This window comes from Pseudochaenichthys georgianus, chromosome 5, assembly GCF_902827115.2.
Source record: "Pseudochaenichthys georgianus chromosome 5, fPseGeo1.2, whole genome shotgun sequence".
Classification (NCBI taxonomy): domain Eukaryota; kingdom Metazoa; phylum Chordata; class Actinopteri; order Perciformes; family Channichthyidae; genus Pseudochaenichthys; species Pseudochaenichthys georgianus.
This window is the reverse complement of record NC_047507.1, coordinates 32,710,991-32,734,799: the sequence shown is the minus strand read 5'-3', so window position 1 is coordinate 32,734,799 and position 23,809 is coordinate 32,710,991. Positions and strand designations below refer to the sequence as shown.

General features: G+C 39.6%; 2 protein-coding genes across 4 annotated transcripts in view; one reads left to right on the top strand and one right to left on the bottom strand.

The window, feature by feature from the left end:
- Nucleotides 1-668: 668 nt before the first annotated feature.
- On the top strand, nucleotides 669-2,646 carry rnf207a (ring finger protein 207a). Its single transcript, XM_071203308.1, has 4 exons — nucleotides 669-683; nucleotides 1,284-1,529; nucleotides 2,254-2,305; nucleotides 2,412-2,646. The coding sequence occupies exons 1-4, from the start codon at nucleotides 669-671 to the stop codon at nucleotides 2,585-2,587; spliced, it is 489 nt and encodes a 162-aa protein (XP_071059409.1). The 3' UTR covers nucleotides 2,588-2,646.
- A 10,770-nt stretch (nucleotides 2,647-13,416) lies between these two features.
- Nucleotides 13,417-23,809, bottom strand: part of rnf207b (ring finger protein 207b) — a 30,482-nt gene continuing 20,089 nt past the window's right edge. For all 3 annotated transcript variants that reach the window (XM_034082906.2, XM_071203200.1, XM_034082905.2), the window contains 6 exons: nucleotides 21,640-21,817; nucleotides 20,186-20,371; nucleotides 19,409-19,460; nucleotides 19,185-19,302; nucleotides 18,175-18,267; nucleotides 13,417-16,865 (listed from right to left, as the gene is read on the bottom strand). In XM_034082906.2, the coding sequence (XP_033938797.1) occupies nucleotides 16,715-16,865; nucleotides 18,175-18,267; nucleotides 19,185-19,302; nucleotides 19,409-19,460; nucleotides 20,186-20,371; nucleotides 21,640-21,817 (778 nt within the window). In that variant the 3' untranslated portion in view covers nucleotides 13,417-16,714. The remainder of the gene's footprint in view (nucleotides 16,866-18,174; nucleotides 18,268-19,184; nucleotides 19,303-19,408; nucleotides 19,461-20,185; nucleotides 20,372-21,639; nucleotides 21,818-23,809) is intronic.

The window sequence follows — 23,809 nt, the reverse complement described above, 5'->3', positions numbered from 1 at the left end:
TTGAATGAAGCTTCGAACCACTTGGACAATTGTGTCGGAAATAGGTTCATTTCTCGAAGCTTCAGTTACAGCGACCTCTCCTGGCGAAGTGCAAGGCTGCAGTGGGTTTAACGTATCTTTGCCTTGAAAAATATTCGATGCACACACACAAACTAAGACTGAATATCATGTTCTGTTTGCAATTAAAGATTGATAATTGTGTGTATTGGGTTATTGAGAAGAGACTAGAGAGTGCTGGACCTTTTTATGGGCTGAGAGGGCCTTTTATCAGTTATTAAAGTATTAAAGTTGAAAAGCAATGATTAAAAGTTTAACTATTCCGGGCTTTGAACCAGCGAGGACATCGCCGCACCCTGGCCGCTGGCTCTATCCACTGGGCTATCTATTCCTTAGACCATTGAAGTGTTTTTAATTTTATATTACTCATTTTCTTTTTGTTCACAGCTTCTCCATATTTCGAAGTGTTTCACGAGCCATAACGACCTATCTTTCTTCCTGGCTTGCTCTATAATGATCCAATTCAAATGCAATGCCAACAACAACTCAACAGCAACAACAACCCGTATTGCGCATTGTTTAGAGCGGTTATAAAGTGTTGAAGCGCTCAAATTTGAAACGGTTTCAACACCTGTCAGAATCGAGACGAGGCAGTGCATTGAATCGCGTGAATGGACCGTGAACCAGTGAGTTGATTCATTCGGGAAATGAAGCAGTTGCTGGTTCGGACGTCACATGTCACGTGATTTGAAGCAAGCTTCGAAGCACTGCTTCTATGGAATAGGAAGTCCAGGGTTGAAGCTCCGTTCGAAGCTTCAGTGTCAAACTGCCATCACTACTGTAATGTATATATGAGGTTTTTGTTTTCTTCCTGTAAAATCCTGGTTACTTTGTGTTTTTTCAGCACGTTGGCTGTCAATAAAAGCACCTAAGGATACATTTTTCGTGACTCTAGCCATCTTATTTAATGCCTAGTTTTTTCATTGAACCTTCTTGCAACAGTGGGTTAACCTATTAAAATGAGAGCGGACCTGAATCAGGGGGCAGATACACAGATTATTTTGTATGCTTTAAACGTTGAAATACAGTATAGTTGCTTTATAAATCTCCTGTATTTGGTTCTACACTGGTTCAAACGGCTGCAGCAACTTCTCTTCCTGGGATGATCCTCTGATCCTCAAGAAAGACAATCTAGAAGCAGCACATGAACCCCTCAGGGAGAAACAAGGTGTTCGTGCTCAGATGCACTTCACCTGGCATCTACACTATCAGATATGCTTTAAAAGACTTTAAAGAACCTCCTGAGTGTCATTTCCTATGTCCTGTATGTGCTTGTGTGTTTGAAGACTCTCCAGACAGAGATTCAGAATCTGAAGGACCAGGTCCAGGAGCTGCACCGGGATCTGACAAAGCACCACTCCATCATCAACACGGAGAAGATGGGAGAGATCATGGAGAGATCGCTGAACATCGACAGTCAGATAGCTTCACAGCACTCCACCGTGGAAACTATGAGAGTCATGTTCGAGGAGGTGGGTCAATCAGAATCACAATCGTTAGGGTCATTATACTCCGGTACAACGGAAATGTGCAGGCTTTTCTCGTATCAGTTAAAACAGAAACAAATAAATAAAAGCAGTGATGAAAGCAGTAGTATAAACCGTTATAGCAGCAAAGAGTAGAATACAAAAGGATCAAATATTGTCCTTTAAGCCCTTTTTAAATGTAGATGACAGCTTTAGTTACCTTGAACGTCTGTATTACTGATAACAGGTATTATCAACTAATCAGTTATCATGTACTTTAATGTATTAAGATACCAGGAAGTATAAAAAGTGATTCAATTTAGCTTCTTCTCTACCAGCTGCAAAATGTAAATTATTTTCACATTAACGGATCACTAATTATGAACCAGTGATATAATACATATTGTGACAATGATCATTTTGCATAATTAGTACTTTAATTGTCATTTGAATCTAATACTTGTGTTCTTATATGAAGTAAAAAAAACTGAATGCATGAGTTTAACTGAGTGTGTCTACACTGCCAGGAAGTTCAGACCAACAAAGGCTCCTACATTTGTCCTCCATCAGTACCTCTAGCTGCTACTAACAACATAGTTTTCACCCATTTGTATTCATTTAGCCTGCTAGGAATGCAGACGGAGGGAAAATAAATGTCAAGGTATCCCTCGAGTCTAATGACAGTAGCGTGTGGTATTTCATGATCATTAACTTTTCCCTCTCCATTCAGATCTGGGAGGAGACTTTCCAGAGGGTCACTAATGAGCAGGAGATCTACGAAGGTATGTCTTCAAAACTAACACATTATCAGTCAAACTTTTACATCTATCACATTGTATATTTTTGATGTTCTTGTTTTATTCCATTTCCTTCATCTGCATGTTCCAGCCCAGCTGCATGACCTGTTGCAGCTGAAGCAGGAGAACTCATACCTCACCACCATCACCAGACAGATCAGCCCCTATATCCTCTCCATTGCCAAGGTCAAAGAGAGGCTGGAGCCCAGGTGTTGTATTAAAGGATATATTACCCCTATATTGTCCATCTGCTGCCATATTGGCTGACTGAAGACAGTGATTGGAAGAAAATGGAAGCCCTTGCTATGATATAAAGTACCACTGCAGGTAGCATGGGTATGTAGTATTTTATTGACATTGATAAGAGAGTGACAGCAAGAAATACTTCATGTACAAATTGAAAAGTAAACAAGTCAGTGCTGCTTTTTTCACTATTAAAGCAGTTTTGTATTGTTGCTTTTTAAATGACATTCGATTAAATTGGAGTTAGACATGTATGATAAGGCTTAGTAATTTGTAATTAAAACGCCGCATTATGACCATTGTAGGTAAAATTGTAATTATCAGTGATTCTGATAATAGTCTTTATTCCTTGATAAACAACAATAATTTTTTCAGATTTCTTTCTTGTACCGCTCGAATGAAAATTACAACTGAATTATATCTCAGAAATTCAGATTTCAGAGATATATTCTCCAGGCTGCAAGCTACATTATCTGCCGTTGTATAAAAGGGGTTATGTACATGTGTGTGTCATCCGCATAGCTATGGTAACTTATTTTGTTGTTTCATTATCTGAGCCAGTGGTAGCATGTAGATGTTAAAGACAAGAGGCCACAAGATGGAGCCTTGAGGAACCCCACATGTCATATTTTTCAACTCAGATGTGTATTTACCTATAGAAACAACGTTTATTCTGTCCTTTAAGTAGGATTCAAACCAATTTAGAACTGTTTCCGAAAGTCCCACCCAGTTTTCCAGTCAGTCTAGTAATATGTTGTGGTCAACAGTGTCAAACGCAGCACTGAGATCTAATAATACTAACACTGAAGTTCTGCCACTGTCTGTGTTTAAGTGGATGTCATTGAAGACCTTTACAAGAGCAGTCTCAGTGCTGTGGTTTGGACGAAAGCCTGACTGGAACACATCCAAACAGCTATTTAAATGCAAGAAATTACTCAACTGTTGAAAGACTACTTTTTCAATTATGTTACCTAGAAATGGCAGGTTTGATATGGGCCTGTAATTGTTCATTACTGAAGCATCTAGATTATTATTTTTTAAGAGCGGTTTAATGACTGCAGTTTTCAGGGCCTGTGGAAAAATACCTGAGTGAAGAGATTTGTTTACTATATGAAGTAGATCTGAGGCCATGCAACGAAAAACATCTTTGAAAAATCCTGTTGGAATAATATCAAGGCAGCAGGAGGAGGATTTCAGAAGTTGAATAATGTCCTCTAGGTTTTTATCATTTATCTGATGGAATTGTGTCATGATGTCTGAATTGATATTAGGTGGACATAGGGATAACACATTTGCTGTACCTGATGCAGAGGCACTGACTGCTTGTCTGATTTTCTGAATTTTGTCTGTGAAGAAGGAGGCAAAATCATTGCACGCCCTGGTGGATAGAAATTCAGAGGCTACTGACACTGGGGGGTTAGTTAGTCTGTCGACGATAGCAAACAAGGCACGTGCGTTGTTTTTGTTTTTGGTAATGATGTCAGAGAAGAAAGACTATCGTGCGTTTTTCAATTCCAAATTATAAAGGCCAAGTCTCTCTTTATAGATTTCAAAGTGAACCTGGAGATTTGTTTTTCACCACCCATGTTCAGCTTTTCGACACTGCTCTCACGGTCAAGGCCTTTCTCCATGGAGATATTTTCTTCCCAGTCACTTCCTTTACCTTAATTGGAGCAATGGCATCTATAACATTTTTAATTTTTGAATTAAAATGATCTACTAGCTCATTTACTGAGATGTTAGCAGGGGCAAGTGTGGAAGAAAAATTCTGAGTAAACATTTCCCTAGTATTTTCAGTTAAATATCGCTTTGTGGTTACCTCTTTTTGAACATTTGTGTGAACAGAAATAGAGCTCTCAAAGAAAACACAGGAATGGTCAGAGAGCGCAACATCAGTCACCACAACCTCAGAGATATTCAGACCCTTTGAGATAATTAAGTCCAGAGTGTGCCCCTTATTGTGCGTGGGCTCCGTCACATGCTGAGTCAGTCCATAGCTATCAAGAACACAAAACAGCTCTTTAGCCCCTCTGTCCTGGGGGTTGTCAACATGGATGTTAATATCACCAACACTGACTAGACGGTCAAAGTCAATACACACTATAGACAGCAGTTCAGTAAAGTCATCAAAAAAGCTTGCACAGTATTTGGGTGGTCTATAGATATTTAGGAACAGAGCTCGAGAGGAGCATTTCAGCTGAAGGGCCACATATTCAAAAGAAGCAAAGTTCCCATAAGATGTCTTCCTGCATTGAAGGGAATCATTGAACAGAATAGCACCTCCACCCACTTTCTTATGCATTCTTTCCTGACTCAGAACACTAAAGTTGGGAGCTGTTGATTCAATAAGAACAGCTGCACTGTTATTTTGTTCAATCCAAGTTTACGTTAAAAACATAAAATCAAGATTGTGCTCAGTGATAAAATCATTGATTAAAAATGTTTTTCCTGCCAAAGACCTGACATTTAATAAAACTAGTTTAAGTTTGTTAAACACACTATCAGTAAGATTTTTTGTTACAAGCTGTGGCTGACATGGAATCACTGCGACATTTGATAAACTCACACAAAGTTTGAGCACTTCCTGTTTCTAAGCTGATTCACCGCTCTTAATCTATTACCTATCAACACAGATATCGGCAAAGCTACAGGCAGGCAGGGCCCCGGCATGTCCTGGAAAGAGTTGAGAGTGCCATACGCCCTTGAGCCTGGACCCCACACATATCAGTGAGAGTTTGTTGTGTTTTGTACCAACACACTCTCACTCCCTAAGCGTCCAATAGCGACGTTTGGTCAGTGTCCGTGGCGTCCAATTGTGACGCTCCTAGGCTCCTTCAGCGTCATAAAGGGACGCAAATAGCTTTCAACTGATTGCAATGTATTCCCATCTGCGTCGGGATTTGACGCTCATGGAAGCACGGCATTCGTTTATGTCGGCTGCCCTTAAAGGTAATGTGAGCGTCCATTCCCAGGAGTAAAGGATGGCAGAAGACACTACACTACCCAGAATCCCCAGCTATCGTTTGGACTACACCATGTGCTCTGTTTGACAAACCCCGTGATAGTCCTCAAGCTCTGTGATTGGAGAGTGTGCTCCGAGGGTTAAGCCGATTCTCGAACAGCACTTGAAATGGGATGGAACCACGGCAGACTGTCCAAAACTGGATTTGAACGGGTCCACCGCGTCCCCCCTCCCCCACCCTGTCCCCAGAACTACACATGTTCTCTATGGCACGTCTCTACTGGGAGTTGTAGTTTTAAAAGATGTTTTCGTATTTCCCATAATAAGAAGTTGCCAGTATTAAACTGTGTACATCCCTGGAGGTTTAGGGGACAGGAAACACTCACATTTAAAACATATAATTAATAAATGGTGCCCATTATGGGCAGTATTAATATATATACCCACATGCCAGCTAAGGTCAGAAGAGCTTTATTTAACAGCTGGTCTTATGTGTGTGACCTCTGTGATAACATTACATTACATTAATTGATAAGCCTGAAACATGCACTTCTCAAGGTTCAGAGGCACATTTTGCAAATATGGCAGTAGCCATCGATCAGCTTAAGATAAGATATACTTTATTGATCCAAAGTTGGAACATTTGCGTTACATCAGCATGTGTAACAGTTAAATATGCAGTTGTGTTTATTTGAAAATCATTTAGTATAATCACATAAATTCTGTGTTTTATATTCAACAATTCTGTGTTCTTTATTTATTTATTGATTGTTCAATACCTGACAAGGCCGGAGATGAAATATCTACATACATCTCATAAGAGTAATACATTATGTATAATATCAGTTAAAATAAGTGCTTCAACATAGTTAACATTGCTGAAGGTATGCACAAATATTGATAGATGTCTTGTAATGCACTGTTGAGGAACCTGCAACCCAAGTGTTTCATTCAGTGCAGAACTACACCACAGTTGTGTAGGCCTATATGATATGTCAATAAACCTTAGAAAATCTTGAAATCTTGAAAGGGATGTGCAAAATAGTCATTACATACAGTCTTTAATTAACTATTAGTAGAGAATAACGAGTAATGAATATACTTTATAGGGATCGTATTAATATCTAATAATAAAAATATTGAAATTCAATAACATGCTTTAACCACCCAACCGTCCCTTTATATCATCTGTGCACCTTTATGGTGTAAATACAGCCTATCTACCAACTGGATCAAATATAAAAGTGAGCCGAATTAGTGTTGATACTGCAAGGAGACGTATTGTGTGAAAAGAAATGTAAGATGTTGTTTAATGGCTGATATATTTATGATCCACGTCACGTTTTCAGTTCCTCATGTTTGTCTTCTCATCAGGGCTCTATAAATACAGAACTACGGCAGATATGTAATATGTAATGCAGCCGAACCGTGTATTACAATGCCGTTATGTGATGACTTTCAAAGAGAAAAGCAAGCACACTCGGAATAAGGTATTATTATTATTTTGGTCTGTTTCCGGTATTTGTTAATGACGATGTGCTCTGAGATGTGAGCCTGGAATTGCACAGGGGGGATATAACGTATCTTTAGATGCGGATTTTGTTAAACTAATATGTTTAGGCTGTGGACCAACACTATACATTGACGGGGAAGGGGGTAGCAATAAAGATAACACCATTAAACAGTTACACAACATAACAGAAATAATATCGATAGCAGCGTCCCTAGCAACCACCTTGGTAACAATGAAAACGTCGCGATTTCCTGAAGTAATCTTCGTAATAACTAGCAAACTAAAGATCATGTACATCCACTGCACACATAATCTGAAATAACAACTCATATTTCTCGCATCAAATGACATCAAAACGCATTTTAATGGCCAAACTAACTTTAAAATAGGCATTTTTACGCCATGTTTTCTTTTTCTGCAGGGAGAAATTTGAAGATCACGTGACATAAGAGGCTTCTCAATACTCAAATTTCCCCTCCTCGACTCCCCTCCTCGATACTTAGACCCGCCCACAGGAGATGCGAGCGGAGGACCGAGGAGGGGAACCGAGGAGAGAGGAGGGGAAGCAGCAGACGTTTAAAGAAATGAGAACTCCTCTCCTCTGAGCGGTCATATTAAAGCGACGTCCGTTCATTATTACGTGACAACAGCTGCATCAGCTGTCGAGTGTTTCGTCATATTTTATAATCTCTGTTAGATCAGCTGCACATTGTTCCCCCACATATTTACTTTGAGTTCATTGAGAGTGCGGTATAATGAGGCAATACCAGGCTACAGATGCACACACAGACACACATATATTTATATAAATATAAGCAATTTAAAGTATGAGAGCACTCTCATAATAACGTAACACAATCAGAGACTGGATATACCCCCCCCCCCCCCCCTCTCTCTGGTCGCTGAAATGGGGAATTGAAATTACGGGCCAAAAGTTGTATTTGCAAGTATTAAAAGTAAGGACATCAAACCAACTGAGACCCGTCTGTCCGCCGCATCTGCGCACTGTACAACACACACCTACACACTGTACCACACGCACCTACACACTGTACCACACGCACCGACACTATAGGCCTACCACACACATGCTTGGAACAATCTTCAGCAAGAATTGAAACTGAGCAATCTCATTCCTCTGCATGTCTTTAAAGCTAGGGTAAATGAAATGCTTGCTGATACAATGGGCACTTGTAAATGTCTATAACTATGTATCCTGTAAATATAATGTATAATGTCCTTATTGTTTCATGTTTCATGTGGAACCTATATGCTGCAGGTCTCCCTTGAAAAAGAGATCTATGATCTCAATGGGACCAATCTGGTTAAATAAAGGTTTGAAATGAAATGAAAACACCTACAGCTCCTAAAGCATAATCAGGCTACAGCCGTTGTGTATTTTATTGTGAAGCACTAAATGTTCTTAGAAAAATATGGACTCTTTGTAGATATCTACTAAACTAAAGCAAAGAGAGTAGGCCTGTTATACTGAGTGATATATATTTTACACACTGCTCTGCTTTCTGCACGGGCCTCACAGCTGTTCTCACTGTAAACATCGCGTTGCGATGAGAGCAGTTTCTAAAATAATATCCAGGGGATGCATGCAGAGCTGTCATTGGCTGAGATAAGTCCGGCCGTGCGTCACGCCGCCACCGTTCCCGGAAATGCATCCGCGGAGGACCCGTGGAGGAACCATCAGTGTATCCTCGGTTATAGCTCCTCCAGAGAGCCTCCTCGACGCTCGATCCTCGGTCCTCGGTGTGCATTTAGAGAAATGAGACGTCCTTCAAAATGGCACGCTGAAATTCATTTCCGGGTCACTACCGGAGGACCGAGGAGTCGAGGAGTTGAGGAGGGGACATTTGAGTATTGAGAAGCCTCTATTGACGCCAGCCATCGGAATGAATGGTGAAAAAAACGGGGTTTGTCAAACAGAGCACATGGTGTAGGCCAAATGATAGCTGGGGATTCTGGGTAGTGTAGTGTCTTCTGCCATCCTTTACTCAGAAAACATATTTGTTTCTCCGAATCGAAGGGGAAAAATACAAAAGCATTGCACACAATTTAAACCAATCAATGTTGTGTAATTAACAAGGATAATCTGGTGTTTTTTAGTCGATGAGTAGTGCAGATATCACTGTAAAATCAATCGACAGTAAGAGGAGTACTTACTTCCGGGTGTAAAATGCTCCATTATCCAATGGGAATGGATGCTCACATTGCCTTTAAGGGCAGCCGGCATAAACGAATGCCGTGCTTCCATGAGCGTCAAATCCCGACGCAGATGGGAATACATTGCAATCAGTTTAAAGCTATTTGCGTCCCTTTATGACGCTGAAGGAGCCTAGGAGCGTCACAATTGGACGCCACGGACACTGACCAAACGTCGCTATTGGACGCTTAGGGAGTGAGAGTGTGTTGTTTGTACACACACATCCTTATTAGGCTTCGGAGACTGCAGATGCTTTCTTGAAGGGAGGGGAGGTGGTTGACGTAGGCACGGTGATGGAGACGGGGGATCGGTGCCAACCCTCTGTATCTCCTTCGTGTGTTCAGCGATCTCCAGGAGGGTGGGCGAGGGTGAAAGGGTGAACAGAGAGTAGAGAGAGCTATGGGGTGAAGGAAGAGTATCCTCAGAGGTGATAGGGGGGGTGAAGGGCGGTGGAGACTCCTCCATTTGTCTCCCATAATCAAGACATTCCTCAGGCGGGTGCAGTGATAGATTTTCAAGGTTTTCTGAGTGATGTGTTGTGTCTTTCTCTTGTTTTGATTCCTCTTGTTGCTTGTCCTTGGCAGAGGGAACAGATTGATGACGCAGGCAGTTGAATATGTTAGAGATAAACAATTTCACTCCTGACTTGTTCAGACAAATTCCATTTGCCTTAAAAAGATGTCTGCGGGCCCAGAAAAAGTTAAAGTTGTCAATATAATTGACAGAATGGTCAATACAGACAGTTGAAAGGCAGGTGTTCAGTGCAAACAATCTGCTGAATCTCTCCACTCCTCTTCTGACTGGCGGTAGAGGGCCACTGATGAACACCTCTGCATTTTGAGAGCTGACAGTTTCCAACAGACATTTAAAGTCTTTTTTCAGCACTTCTGACTGTTGTTTCACAACATCATTTACTACACAGACCTTTTATATCTCTTACAGCAGAGTCTCCCACAATCAGAGTTTCAGGCCCAGTCGTTAGCTTTCCCTCTAGTCCTCTACCCTGCTGTGTGAAGAGGACAGGTTATCCAGGTCATCAGAAAGAGATCTCCGGTTCTTTGTCAGCGGAGCGTATCTGTTCTGGATTGGCACACTTGGTGGTTTAGGGGGATTGTTTGTAATTCTCCCTTTAGCAGCTATCCACAGCTGTTTCCTAGTATGAATAGGGGTTGAAGAGGCACTCTTCCTGGGCGATAACAATGCAGGCCAGCCGGTCGCATCACAGATTTCAGAGCGCTGGGCTCTGCCCATGGAAATGATTTTCTCTTCGGCCTTGCACCCAGAGAGTTCGAGGGAGGACTACCACTTGTAGATTTATTACCCAGTACACAGCCCTCCTGTTCCTTGGAATCCTTGTAGCTGCTAACTAGCTGTGAGTTATTATACACTTTTCCATTATTTTGCAACACTGGTAAAGTGGTGTCATTCCCACTACATCGTCCATTCACTTCCACGTTAACTTCCAACCGTTGCATTTTCATTTCCAACACAGCCATCTTCTGTATAAGTTTGTGGAAGTCATCTGTAGAGAACGGAGGCATTTTTCTACCAACTAGCTTTTGCTAAATAGCATGCAGTAGCCTACCAGGCTTTAGCTGTTGCTAGGCCACGCTACTGTAAGACTGTACCGGTAGTTTCTGTATACCTGTCTGACCGTTTTGCGTGCGCACTTGTGGCATTGCTTGGGATGACCTATTTAAAATAGCGGCCGTCCACCCAGTAAAAAAATCCCAACTACATAACTGCCCCTCACTATGCTCCCATTTCATTTAAAAGCCACACAGACCATAGGCATATCTCTTTCTTAAAATCTTTGGAGTGAATTGCAGTTCTGTATGCCAAGTGCAGTTATATATAGCAGCATAATTAAGACCCATAACTGAATCTTCAGCCTCATTATACCTAACATCATTTGTAGATTTATCCCCAATATGCTGTTTGCAATTGTGTTCTTCTTAATGTCACACCCTTATATTTCTTCAGTGACCCAATTTTTCTAACAAGATCATTAAACTTTCATTTTTTCCTTTATCTTTTCTCTTCTATCTTTAATGTTTTCTTGATTGTGTAATGGAAATCTTAGAAAATGAAGCATCGGAAGCAGGATTCTTCTGTAAGTGACTAAACATGACTCTTCCTTTGAAACAAAAAATTAGCAAAGGTGTGTCCCCTTCTTAATTACCAAAGACATTTCAATGAATTTACCTCAATGGTCCATGAACTCCTTTAAAACATAACTTTTTTCTTGGAGTGAAATTACCTTTGTTTCCCCCCCCTTTAAACAGATGGAGGGAGAGCGGGGGAGAATAATGAACAGTGAACATGGAGCTGGTAGTTGTACAAGTGCAGATGATGAATGACCGCAGGGAGGGAGTACAGGACCAGAGCAGAGGCACAGCCATTTGTTACTCCGCTGTCACAGATGTATTTTTAATGAATGTGCACCTCTGGCTCCTCTGCAGAGCGGTACTGTTCCTTGAGGCCAGCATGACCCCAATACTTCCTGTAAAGCAGCGGTTCTGAACAAACCCACTTGCTGGGGCTGTGTAATGTAAATAACCTTCTCCTTGTGAGAGCCTGAGCCATCAGTCTAGCTCCTCATTACCGTCCGTATACCTCGGCCGGGAATAGGGGCGGTTCCTCTCTCTGTGCTAGTAGCAGGTGGGGAGGTTTCACTTTGAGGCACCCATGTGTGCTAAGCTCTGTGCTTCTTAAATATGTTGTTTTTCTCTGCAAAATAAAGTCCTTCAAAAAAGCCTTCAGGGTCAGCAAATCATTTCAAATTCAAATGTTCTTGCTGATTTATTGCAGCTCTTTTAAATCTTCCTGCATTTGCGGCAAGACGGTAGATACCTTTATGTTCCCTTTTTTTTTATCAGTTTTACTATACAGTAGCATCTGTTGAAGGTTTCAGAATGATTAATTATAAGAAGAGATTGGGGGGGACTGGAGGAAAGGGGAAGTATGAGGAAAGGAACCTTACCTGGTGTTTTCCTGCAGGGCAAATCCTTAGCTTAGCTGCTGACATTGACTCATGGAGACAAACCAAGAGGATTATATTTCCTACAGTAGAAAGAGCCTTGGTCGGCTGGGAAAATAAGGATGAGTTTGGAATTAAAAAAGCTAGCAAGAAATCGAGGTTAAGGCAAGGCCAGTTACAATCCACACCTCTGTAATTCAACCTTTTCCACTTCTTGCATGTAGATGTATAAACTGCAGGAGAAAAAAAACCTGCAGACACCATCCTGGAAATAACTGCCTCATTTTGTAGGAGACACACATCAACATGTGACATATCACACACATACAAACACACACATCATTGCATTTGCCATGTTACATCAGAGCTGACACACAATGTTTTATGCAAAGAAAAGATACTGCAAAAAGCAATTCCACATGCGCTGTACAAAAAAATGACAAAGTGATAATTCACACTCTCAGCATAGGCCTACTGCACCAAACAAAAAATAAAGGAAGGAAATAAAGGTGTGGTGCCGGAATGATTCCTAAAAGCCAGAAATTATTCAGCATTTTAACACTTCCGGTTCCCTTGTCAATGTGTTTTTTAACGTGCTTTTGGTTATATGCCTGAAATAAGGTCTGTGGTGAACACAAGCTTAAGAGGCAAGAATGTTTGTTTTTACGACATAAAAAACATCAGTAAATACCCAACCCAGTCTCACGGCATTTCGTGTTCACCAACACGATTTTTAATCTATTGATTCGTGTTCACCAACACGATTTGCCCCTTTTTTTCGTGTTGCACAGCACGATTTTAAAAGCAATGTATTTCTACTGCCTGCAGCACGTCTTTTTCTCCGGTCGGGTCGTGGGAGACCGGAAGCTGTGTGGTTCATAAAAACATGTTCTTACTCAATATCAAGCCACAGTTATTGCTTTTATTTGAAATCGTATAATTTCTGACTTTTGTTGCCGTCTGTGATGAAAATAAATGGGGCTCAGAGCCTCAGAATATGGAAATCCGTATTATTAAATAATTTTTTTCCTTCTAATTCGTTATTCTTTTCAAAATAACACACTGTTATTTACTCACCAATAACACACAATTATCCTTGCTTTTATTTATTGGTTTAATTCCATAATCTCGGGCTTTTTTGGCGTCCTTCAGGAACTGAATTTCAAAATAAAAATAACCGGAAACAGACGTAGGCCTATAAGGGACATTTCGAGCATCATTGCGATTGTCAACATTTCTGAGTTTAGGATGGCCGAAGACACTACACTACCCATAATCCCCAGCTATCGTTTAGGACTACAGTCCCCGTAAGGTTACGCAGAGCGTCAAACAGCTGTGTGAAATGGAATGAAACCACGCCAGACTATCCAAAACTGGAATCGAACGCCCCCCCCCCAGAACTACACATGCATTGTGTTTTGCAAAATGTTCTATGGGACGTCTCTACTGAACGTATTCGTTTTTCCCACAATTAGAAGTTGCCAGTATTAAACACATTGGTGTTATAAAATGTAAAACATATAATTAATAAATGGGTGAAAATCGCTTGTGTCCATAATGCGCAGCATTAATATATACCCACATGACAGCTCATTGTTACTTTGTAATTCTACTCCACGACAGTTCAGAGGTTAACCTGGTATTTTTACTCCACTGCATTTATTTGAGTTACTTTGCAGATTCTGATTAATTATGTGAAATATAAACAACCCTTAAATCAGACTTTAGTTACACCTGAGTAAAATTCAGGGAAGGTGATTGTCAAGTGCCAACAATCAGGAGAGATATTTGATAGTTGGTGCTTGAGAAGACTAAACAAACATGTATCTGCAATTGACATGAATGGAAACGAGTAATAAAGTATATTAATTACTCGTTATTCTCTACTAATAGTTAATTAAAGACTGTATATTATGGCTATTTTGCACATCCCTTTCAAGATTTTCAAAGGTTTATTGGCATATCATACACAACTACGGTGTAGTTATGCAATGAATGAAACACTTGGGTCACAGGTTCCTCAACAGTGCATTACAAGACATCTATCAATATGTGTGTACCACCACCATTAAACTGTCATATTCTGCACATTTCTTATTCTATCTACAATATAATCCATATGTATAATATCAGTTAAAATAAGTGCTTCAACATAGTTAACGTCTAATATATTGCTTTCCTGCAATGTTAAGTACTTTTTCAGGCTTAATATTTATCTGTAGATAGATACCCCCAAAGTGTTTTACTTATTTAAAAGAATACCTTAATCTGTTATTTAATGTTTAAATAAAGGTTAATTGGTTTTTCTGTTTTGCACCTCCTCCTATTAATATCTTTGTACATCCTGCACTAAACTGTTTTATTGTAGAGATCACTTATAGTATCTTCTTGATTTTTTATATTCTATATTTCTATCACAGACCTTCTACTTTCCCCCTATGAAAGTATGTACTCTTCATATTTTTATTCAAATATTCAAATAATATTTGATGAAAAAAATATTAAGAGTACATTATTGTTTTTATGTGTTATATTTTATAACACATAAAAAACAATAATTCTATAACGTGCTTAAACTACTAGGCGGTGCACACAAGGTACACACAGCCATAATAACTTTGTATTATTAGTGTAGGACACGTTTTATTCATGCTTTCACATAATTTTACAGCATATTGCTATACTATTTCTGACTCAGTATTTACATTCTTACATTCAAAGAAAATCAGTAATATCTTTAAAAACTACAGTCCTTTTATATCAGCTGTGCACCGTTATGGTGTAAATATAACCTATCTGTGAATTAGATCAAATGTAAAAGTCAGCCGAATTAGTGTTGATACTGCAAGGAGACGTATTGTGTGAAGAGAAATTGAAGATGTTGTTTAATTGTTGAATATATTTATGATCCACGTCAAGTATTCAGTTTCGGCGCCATTTCTTCCAGTTTTTCCAAAGGTCTTCTCATCCTGATGAGAAGACCTTTGGAAAAACTGGCCCTGGCCCTGGCTCTATAAATAAAGAACTACGGCAGATCTGTAATATACAATGCAGCCGAACCGTGTATTACAATGCCGTTACGTGATGACTTTCAAAGAGAAAAGCAAGAACACTCGGAATTAAGTATTATTTTATTCTTTTAAAATGTTTTCCGGATTTCATATCATATAAACACCAAATCCCAGCATGCATTGCGGCTAAAACATCCAATAAGCGAGCTTAAAACCATAGCTGAGGATCTTGGGTAATCGCTCGAAATGCCTACGTCTGTTTCCGGTTATTTTTATTTTGAAATTCAGTTCCTGAAGGACGCCAAAAAAGCCCGAGATTATGGAATTAAACCAATAAATAAAAGCAAGGATAATTGAGTGTTATTGGTGAGTAAATAACAGTGTGTTATTTTGAAAAGAATAACAAATTAGAACGAAAAAATATTTTAAAAATACAGATTTCAGTATCCTGAGGCTCTGAGCCCCATTTATTTTCCTCACAGATGGCAACAAAAGTCAGAAATTATACGATTTAAAATAAAAGCAATAATTGTGGCTTGATATTGAGTAAGAACATGTTTTTATGAACCACACAGCTTCCGGTCTCCCACGACCCGACCGGAGAAAAGGACGTGCTGCAGGCAGTAGAAATACATTGCTTTTAAAATCGTGCTGTGCAACACGAAAAAAAGGGGCAAATCGTGATGGTGAACACGAATCAATAGATTAAAAATCGTGTTGGTGAACACGAAATGCCGTGAGACTGGGTTGAAATACCCCACTGGTGAACGTCTGACGCTTCAATTTGTCATATAAAGAGGTGGTTGCTAAAAAGTGACTCAATGAGACTTGAATATGTCAACACGCAGAACATTAGCCGCCTTTAGTTTGGCTGCCTTTAGCTTAGCCGCCTTTAGCTTAGCCGCCTTTAGCTTAGCCGCCTTTAGCTTAGCGCTAGAGCTGCTCAGCCATGTGACTGTCGTTTGTTTATAGCCTTACGTTAGCTTATTCCTGGCGATTGCATTTTACTCTCTACATCAATTATAAAAAGTGTTATTAATATGTGGGGATTATCCTGCTTAACAAAATGTGTATTTCTCATATAGGCCAACTTGTGTTTGCTACGGAGCTTATTTTAAATGGAAAATCCTGTTGCTAGAGGGAGCACTTGCTAACATGCTAACTTCCAGGTTGGCCCAGAAGAAAATACATCATCCCTGCATCACTCTATTCACTTTTCGAGCCCTCCATGGCTCTTGAATATCACAAAAAAAATTCTTCATGATGTTTGTCTATTTTAGTCTTCCTGTCCCATGTTCATTATGTACCTCTGGGTAGGGTCTTTCCTCCCACTGCTGAGAGAATATTATGCAGCAGACAGCAGAGGAAGTGACATCCTGTCCCGAGCTTGTTATGTCTGAATTAAGGCACATTGCTGCACAGGAGCAGGGGCGGGGGGCGGGAGAGAGGGGGGCAGAAATGTCTCGGTGTTTATGAAGGCTTTTCGTTGTGGATGGATGTCTCCACGGGAACCCTCGGCCTGCCAGAGCGATTGGTCTTTACAGAGCTCTCCCCCGACTCCAGCATCAGTGGACGGCTGTTCTTGAGTCTGTCTTGATCTGTGACACAACTCTGGCTGTCACTGTCAAGAAAGAATACATGGGCTGCTTCACTCCCAAATCCAATACAAGAACATAATGCATAAATATGCTAGGTACTTACCTAGCATATTTATATTTATATATATATATATTGTATAAACAAATGTATATTTATATTACATTTGTAGCCTTATTATTTATTATTTGTGTGAGCTGGTATTTGTATCTTTTGTCTGTACTAAATAGAACAAAATTGAAATAAAAAATCCAACAAATGAATGTAGAGGTCAGAATCAGAATCAGAAGTTTATTTTATTATTATTATTATACACTTACGAGGAATTTGACTAGGTGTCGTGGTGCATATATAAAAGTAAAACAACAATTAAATCACAGATAGAGAACTAGAACAAATATTTAAAATAATATAACATAACAGTATTTACATTGCAATGGAATGGAATAAAAAGGTATAAAGTATGGAATAAGGCAATAATAAGTAATGTTATGCTGATTTTCCGGTTCATATTTGTATATGTTGTGCCTCTACTGTGACATGTTTACTTGCTTTAATGTTCAAAAAGGTATTTATTTTTCTCATACTGCCTGTGCTGCAGCACCTCTTTTCACCCTCTGTCTGAAACCAGAGCCCAGTCTGCTCTGATTTGTTAGCTGACCAGCTCTGTTGTGATAAGAGATGTCCCAACGCTTAGCCTATATGTACAATGTGTTAGAGCTCTAGCCAATAGAAGCACAAGTGTTATGTAGTGATGTCACAATGTTACGGAAGTGTTACGGAAGCCTGGAGTGTGTGGGAGAGAAACTCATGCACAAAAACCTATATAACACACTAGAGGAAAGGGAATCCCCCAAACAGCTTAATAGGGCCTCTTTAATACATGCTGATATATTGGTTACATTACCCCTATACTCCCTCTGCTAAACCTGTAATTAAATGGGACATCTGAGCTGTTCTTTATCACAAATTTAGTTTTTTGTCGGATTTGTAAGGTACCAAATATACGATCGAGTCAACAATCAACAGGCCGGCCATTTTAGAACATTAATCACAAAACTACTTTATGTTTCTTCTTCCTGAGCTCTGCACATAAAATCCATCACCAGAACTTCCCTCCACAATGCATAACTCCGATATTTTATTAAAACACAGCCAGGGAAATCTGCTGATAGTAGGCACATTGTGCGGCCCTTAAATCATCACATACAGCTTTGAGATGTTTACCACATCATAAAACAAACAACATATGTCTTGCTCAGTGATGATGGCTTATGAACGTACTTGCTGAAAATGTCTATTTCATTTACATATAGAGCAGTGTATGCCAGTACCTTTCTTGACTGTCTTTGGCAATTGTGTTGTCTTCATAGATTTTCAGCATAGTTTCTGTGCGGTCGTCCTGCTGCTTTTTAGCCTCCTGAAACCTAGAAAATACATTTAGGAATATTCACACACAAAGAAGAAAACCAGCTTTAATTATTATGTAAACTTCGGGTGATTTTAAGCAAACATAATGCAAACAGGAGTTAATAGTGCATTTATTTGGGAAAATGTTCAGCTGCAGATGAATGGAAATGTGAAGGTCCAGTGATTTATGACAGCAAAGAAAAAGGGAATTTGGAATTGAGTTGAGATAAAGGACAGTGTGTGTGTTCAAGGTAATGAAGGAACATGTCAACTAGTGACAGTGTGCCTCACCGATGTTTATTTGAACCGTTTTTGGACAACAGTGGAGCTTTTTGACACAGAGATGTATGAGATACAAAGAGAGTACGTGTTTAAAAAAAAAAAAACTATTGTTTTTTTTTCCTTTTATATTGTGTCCTTTTATACAACGGCAGATAATGTAGCTTGCAGCCTGGAGAATATATCTCTGAAATCTGAATTTCTGAGATATATATATATTCAGTTGTAATTTCCATTCGAGCGGTACAAGAAAAAAATCTGAACAAATTATTGTTGTTTGTCAAGGAATAAAGACTATTATCAGAATCACTGATAATTACAATTTTACCTACAATGGTCATAATGCGGCATTTTAATTACAAATTACTAAGCCTTATCATACATGTCTAACTCCAATTTTTAATCGAATGTCAATACAAAACTGCTTTAATAGTGAAAAAAGCAGCACTGACTTGTTTACTTTTCAATTTGTACATGAAGTATTTCTTGCTGTCACTCTCTTATCAATGTCAATACAATACTACATACCCATGCTACCTGCAGTGGTACTTTATATCATAGCAAGGGCTTCCATTTTCTTCCAATCACTGTCTTCAGTCAGCCAATATGGCAGCAGATGGACAATATAGGGGTAATATATCCTTTAATACAACACCTGGGCTCCAGCCTCTCTTTGACCTTGGCAATGGAGAGGATATAGGGGCTGATCTGTCTGGTGATGGTGGTGAGGTATGAGTTCTCCTGCTTCAGCTGCAACAGGTCATGCAGCTGGGCTGGAACATGCAGATGAAGGAAATGGAATAAAACAAGAACATCAAAAATATACAATGTGATAGATGTAAAAGTTTGACTGATAATGTGTTAGTTTTGAAGACATACCTTCGTAGATCTCCTGCTCATTAGTGACCCTCTGGAAAGTCTCCTCCCAGATCTGAATGGAGAGGGAAAAAGTTAATGATCATGAAATACCACACGCTACTGTCATTAGACTCGAGGGATACCTTGACATTTATTTTCCCTCCGTCTGCATTCCTAGCAGGCTAAATGAATACAAATGGGTGAAAACTATGTTGTTAGTAGCAGCTAGAGGTACTGATGGAGGACAAATGTAGGAGCCTTTGTTGGTCTGAACTTCCTGGCAGTGTAGACACACTCAGTTAAACTCATGCATTCAGTTTTTTTTACTTCATATAAGAACACAAGTATTAGATTCAAATGACAATTAAAGTACTAATTATGCAAAATGATCATTGTCACAATATGTATTATATCACTGGTTCATAATTAGTGATCCGTTAATGTGAAAATAATTTACATTTTGCAGCTGGTAGAGAAGAAGCTAAATTGAATCACTTTTTATACTTCCTGGTATCTTAATACATTAAAGTACATGATAACTGATTAGTTGATAATACCTGTTATCAGTAATACAGACGTTCAAGGTAACTAAAGCTGTCATCTACATTTAAAAAGGGCTTAAAGGACAATATTTGATCCTTTTGTATTCTACTCTTTGCTGCTATAACGGTTTATACTACTGCTTTCATCACTGCTTTTATTTATTTGTTTCTGTTTTAACTGATTCGAGAAAAGCCTGCACATTTCCGTTGTACCGGAGTATAATGACCCTAACGATTGTGATTCTGATTGACCCACCTCCTCGAACATGACTCTCATAGTTTCCACGGTGGAGTGCTGTGAAGCTATCTGACTGTCGATGTTCAGCGATCTCTCCATGATCTCTCCCATCTTCTCCGTGTTGATGATGGAGTGGTGCTTTGTCAGATCCCGGTGCAGCTCCTGGACCTGGTCCTTCAGATTCTGAATCTCTGTCTGGAGAGTCTTCAAACACACAAGCACATACAGGACATAGGAAATGACACTCAGGAGGTTCTTTAAAGTCTTTTAAAGCATATCTGATAGTGTAGATGCCAGGTGAAGTGCATCCGAGCACGAACACCTTGTTTCTCCCTGAGGGGTTCATGTGCTGCTTCTAGATTGTCTTTCTTGAGGATCAGAGGATCATCCCAGGAAGAGAAGTTGCTGCAGCCGTTTGAACCAGTGTAGAACCAAATACAGGAGATTTATAAAGCAACTATATTGTATTTCAACGTTTAAAGCATACAAAATAATCTGTGTATCTGCCCCCTGATTCAGGTCCGCTCTCATTTTAATAGGTTAACCCGCGATACATCCTTTCCTGAAAATTGGTTGTTTCTGCCATCTAATTTGGCTGACATAAAAACAAACTGATCCAATAACTTTCCTTCCTTAAAGGTAGGGTAGGTCATTCACTTCAGAAACACTTTGGTATATTCCATGGAATGCTCTTAACATCCCGATAGCTATGAATATATTACATGCTTTGACAATAAATACATAAAAACATTTCATCTGTGGAAGCCGTGGCGCTGTAAAAAGCACGACCAATCATCTGAGCTGGCCCGGCTAAAATAACTGGATTGCCTACCTGCCTGTCAGCCTTCCATCTGTGCACAAACTTATCTCGTGCCCTCATTGGTCATGTGCGCATTCGTGTGTGTGTGTAAGGAAGTCTGAAGGGGCAGATTTCTTCCGGCTGCGTACTTTCAAATTCTAGCATACTCAAGCTGGTTTCTCCATTCTTACCTACCCTACTTTAAGAGCTAATGTAACTTATTTCAGGATGCAGGAGAAGGGTTACCTATCACTATATTTTATATTAGATATTGACTCTTTAACAACAGGGAAATAAGAAATATATATATATACCTTTTGGCATTTAAATGGTATTCACTTTCTGTAATTACCTTGACATTTGGTACAAACATTTGTGTTACTCACAGCATGAATTGTACAAATGTTGATCATCTCCAAACTTTTCATCAATTTCTTAATTTATGACCAAATTCTTGCTAATGAACTGTCCTATCAGCCACAACTGAGCTTATAATAGTCAGAGAACGTGGTAAATGTCATAACTGGTAAACATAAGCATGTTAGCATATTGATCATATATCATTTAGCTAAAAGCAAAACTATGTCCAAGTACAGCCTCACACAGCTGCTGTTGCTAAGTTGCACAGGTTAAACACATCAGTTAGTCAGACATGGTCACACACAGCACTCACCCTGTACGTGTTCTCATAGTTGCGGCAGTGCTCGGTGAAGGGGGTCTCCCTCCCCTCCGCCAGCAGCACCTTGGTGCAGATGTTGCGGTGACAGGTGGGCCTCCGCCCGCACACCGAGCCCAGCGGCATCTCACTGAGGGACGGGGAGCGGCAGCACACGGAGAGGGGAGACTGGTGCCTGAGAGGGGGGGGGGGGGAATAATCATGATTGCTACTTTCATAACATGATGATGTAGCTATCCACGTTTTTTTTATTCTAAAGTAGGAATAAAGCCTAATATTAAAAAGAATGAACTCCAAAATGTACGGCATCCATACAATTGTATTGCTGGTAACAGTCAGGTCTGATCATATTTTGTATTATTACCAGTTATTGGACATAAGATCTCGCCATCTAAGAAATCAGTTTAAAAATGGTGTGCATATTTAATGCAAAACACCCAGAGTTTCCATTAAGGATGCTCACTTCCCTCTAGATCTGTCCTGTGCTAAAAAACACGTAAACCCCACACTACATTTACTTTGTATTTTACTAAGAAATTATAAATATATGTCTTTCTCTACTTTAAAAAACATCCAAATTGTTGTTTCTGTAGTACAGCCACTCGTGCTGCTGAACAGCTCCCGCTGAGAGCTTCACTCAAGTGTGGCTAATTAGGTCAAATGCTTGCACCAACTCTTAATTTCAACTAAATCAATATTTAACTCATTCAATTTGAGTTGTTTGACATTTATTTCTAAATTCTCCAAGTTTCTTTTTTATGTATAAATGCAACTTTGTTGAAACATGTTAGATAAAGCTGCAACTCCTGGTGGTCTGCTGACTTCATTTTTGTATACACCCATGTTTCAAAGTAACCAAAAAAAGCATGTCCAGGACAAAAACACAACAGTTGAATCTATTTATTCACATGCTCTTTTGTTAATCTGGTTATGTATTTGTCCTTGTGCGTTGTCCTAATTCTTCCTTGATCATAAATACCTGCTAAAAATCAAGTCTGTGTCTGAAGTACATCAGAACGCTTCTTGGCACTCACAACAGTAACACCTCTTCACTTTTGCCAGGACTATGAAAATATGTATGTTCGGCTGAAATCAACAACTACACAAACATACATTTCTGCTGGTATGAGCGTAGTCTTGGCTTCATGCCTAGCGCAGCATAACTGCCCTGAAGCCATTCTGCAGAAGCCTAGGTGTGAATACATTCCCTCACATTGCTGTATGAAAGTTGTCCCCAGAGCATGCAGCCTGTGTCCCCACACAGCCAATTAGAGACGTTGGCAGCACTAAAGCAGCAGCATCGGTTGTATGGAAGGAAATGGCAGTAAAACTTTGCTTCTGTTCTGTGATTTTAGAACAAATGGGGCGAGCCAGCTGGCCGTCCACCATCCCCTGCCCGCTTTGCATCCTGCGTTAGCTGCTCACAAGTGCAGGAACAAGTTTTCAGACAGCCATTTGAAGAAGTATCAGACACAACAACACATTCAGAGCAACAGGCTTCACGGTGTGGGCGGCTTTCTGAGTAACCATACGGAGAGAAACGGCTCATTTCCTCCTCCGTCTGTGAACTGAAGTACTGTGGAGTTGAGCACCTTGTGTAATGACTGTTATCTGATAGGGATAGGAATTTGAAAGAAAATGTACATTCGACCCCCAAAAAACGGTTAACCGATTAACCGAAATGTACATATCCTATAAAAAAAAAATTGGGAAACATTTTGACAATTTTCTTTTTAAATAAATAATTTTATCAATCAATCAATCAATCAATCAATGTTTATTTATATAGCCCAATATCACAAATGTTACATTTGTCTCAGTGGTCTTCACAGTGTGTACAGAATATCAGTATGACAATACGACACCCTCTGTCCTTAGACCCTCACATCGTACAAGGAAAAACTTCCAGAGAAAACCCACAGTTTAAAGGGAAAAATGGGAGAAACCTCAGGGAGAGCAACAGAGGAGGGATCCCTCTAGACAAATAAATAAATACATGTTCAAATAAGTGTAGAAACCAAGTCGAATTTGTCAAATGTATTGAACTGGTGATCACAGTTTGAACAGTTGACAGCTATAGGCCTACAGCTTTCATGCTTAAAACATAACTTGTTTTTAAATGAAAGAGGGATCATACACGAACAACATAACGGGTTAGGGTAACGTA

What these genes read in the sequence shown, in the direction of transcription:
- rnf207a (XM_071203308.1), top strand. An exon ending in TGAGAGTCATGTTCGAGGAG is followed by an intron (nt 1,530 to 2,253) that starts GTGGGTCAATCA and finishes CTCTCCATTCAG; the next exon opens with ATCTGGGAGGAGACTTTCCA. An exon ending in TGAGCAGGAGATCTACGAAG is followed by an intron (nt 2,306 to 2,411) that starts GTATGTCTTCAA and finishes TGCATGTTCCAG; the next exon opens with CCCAGCTGCATGACCTGTTG.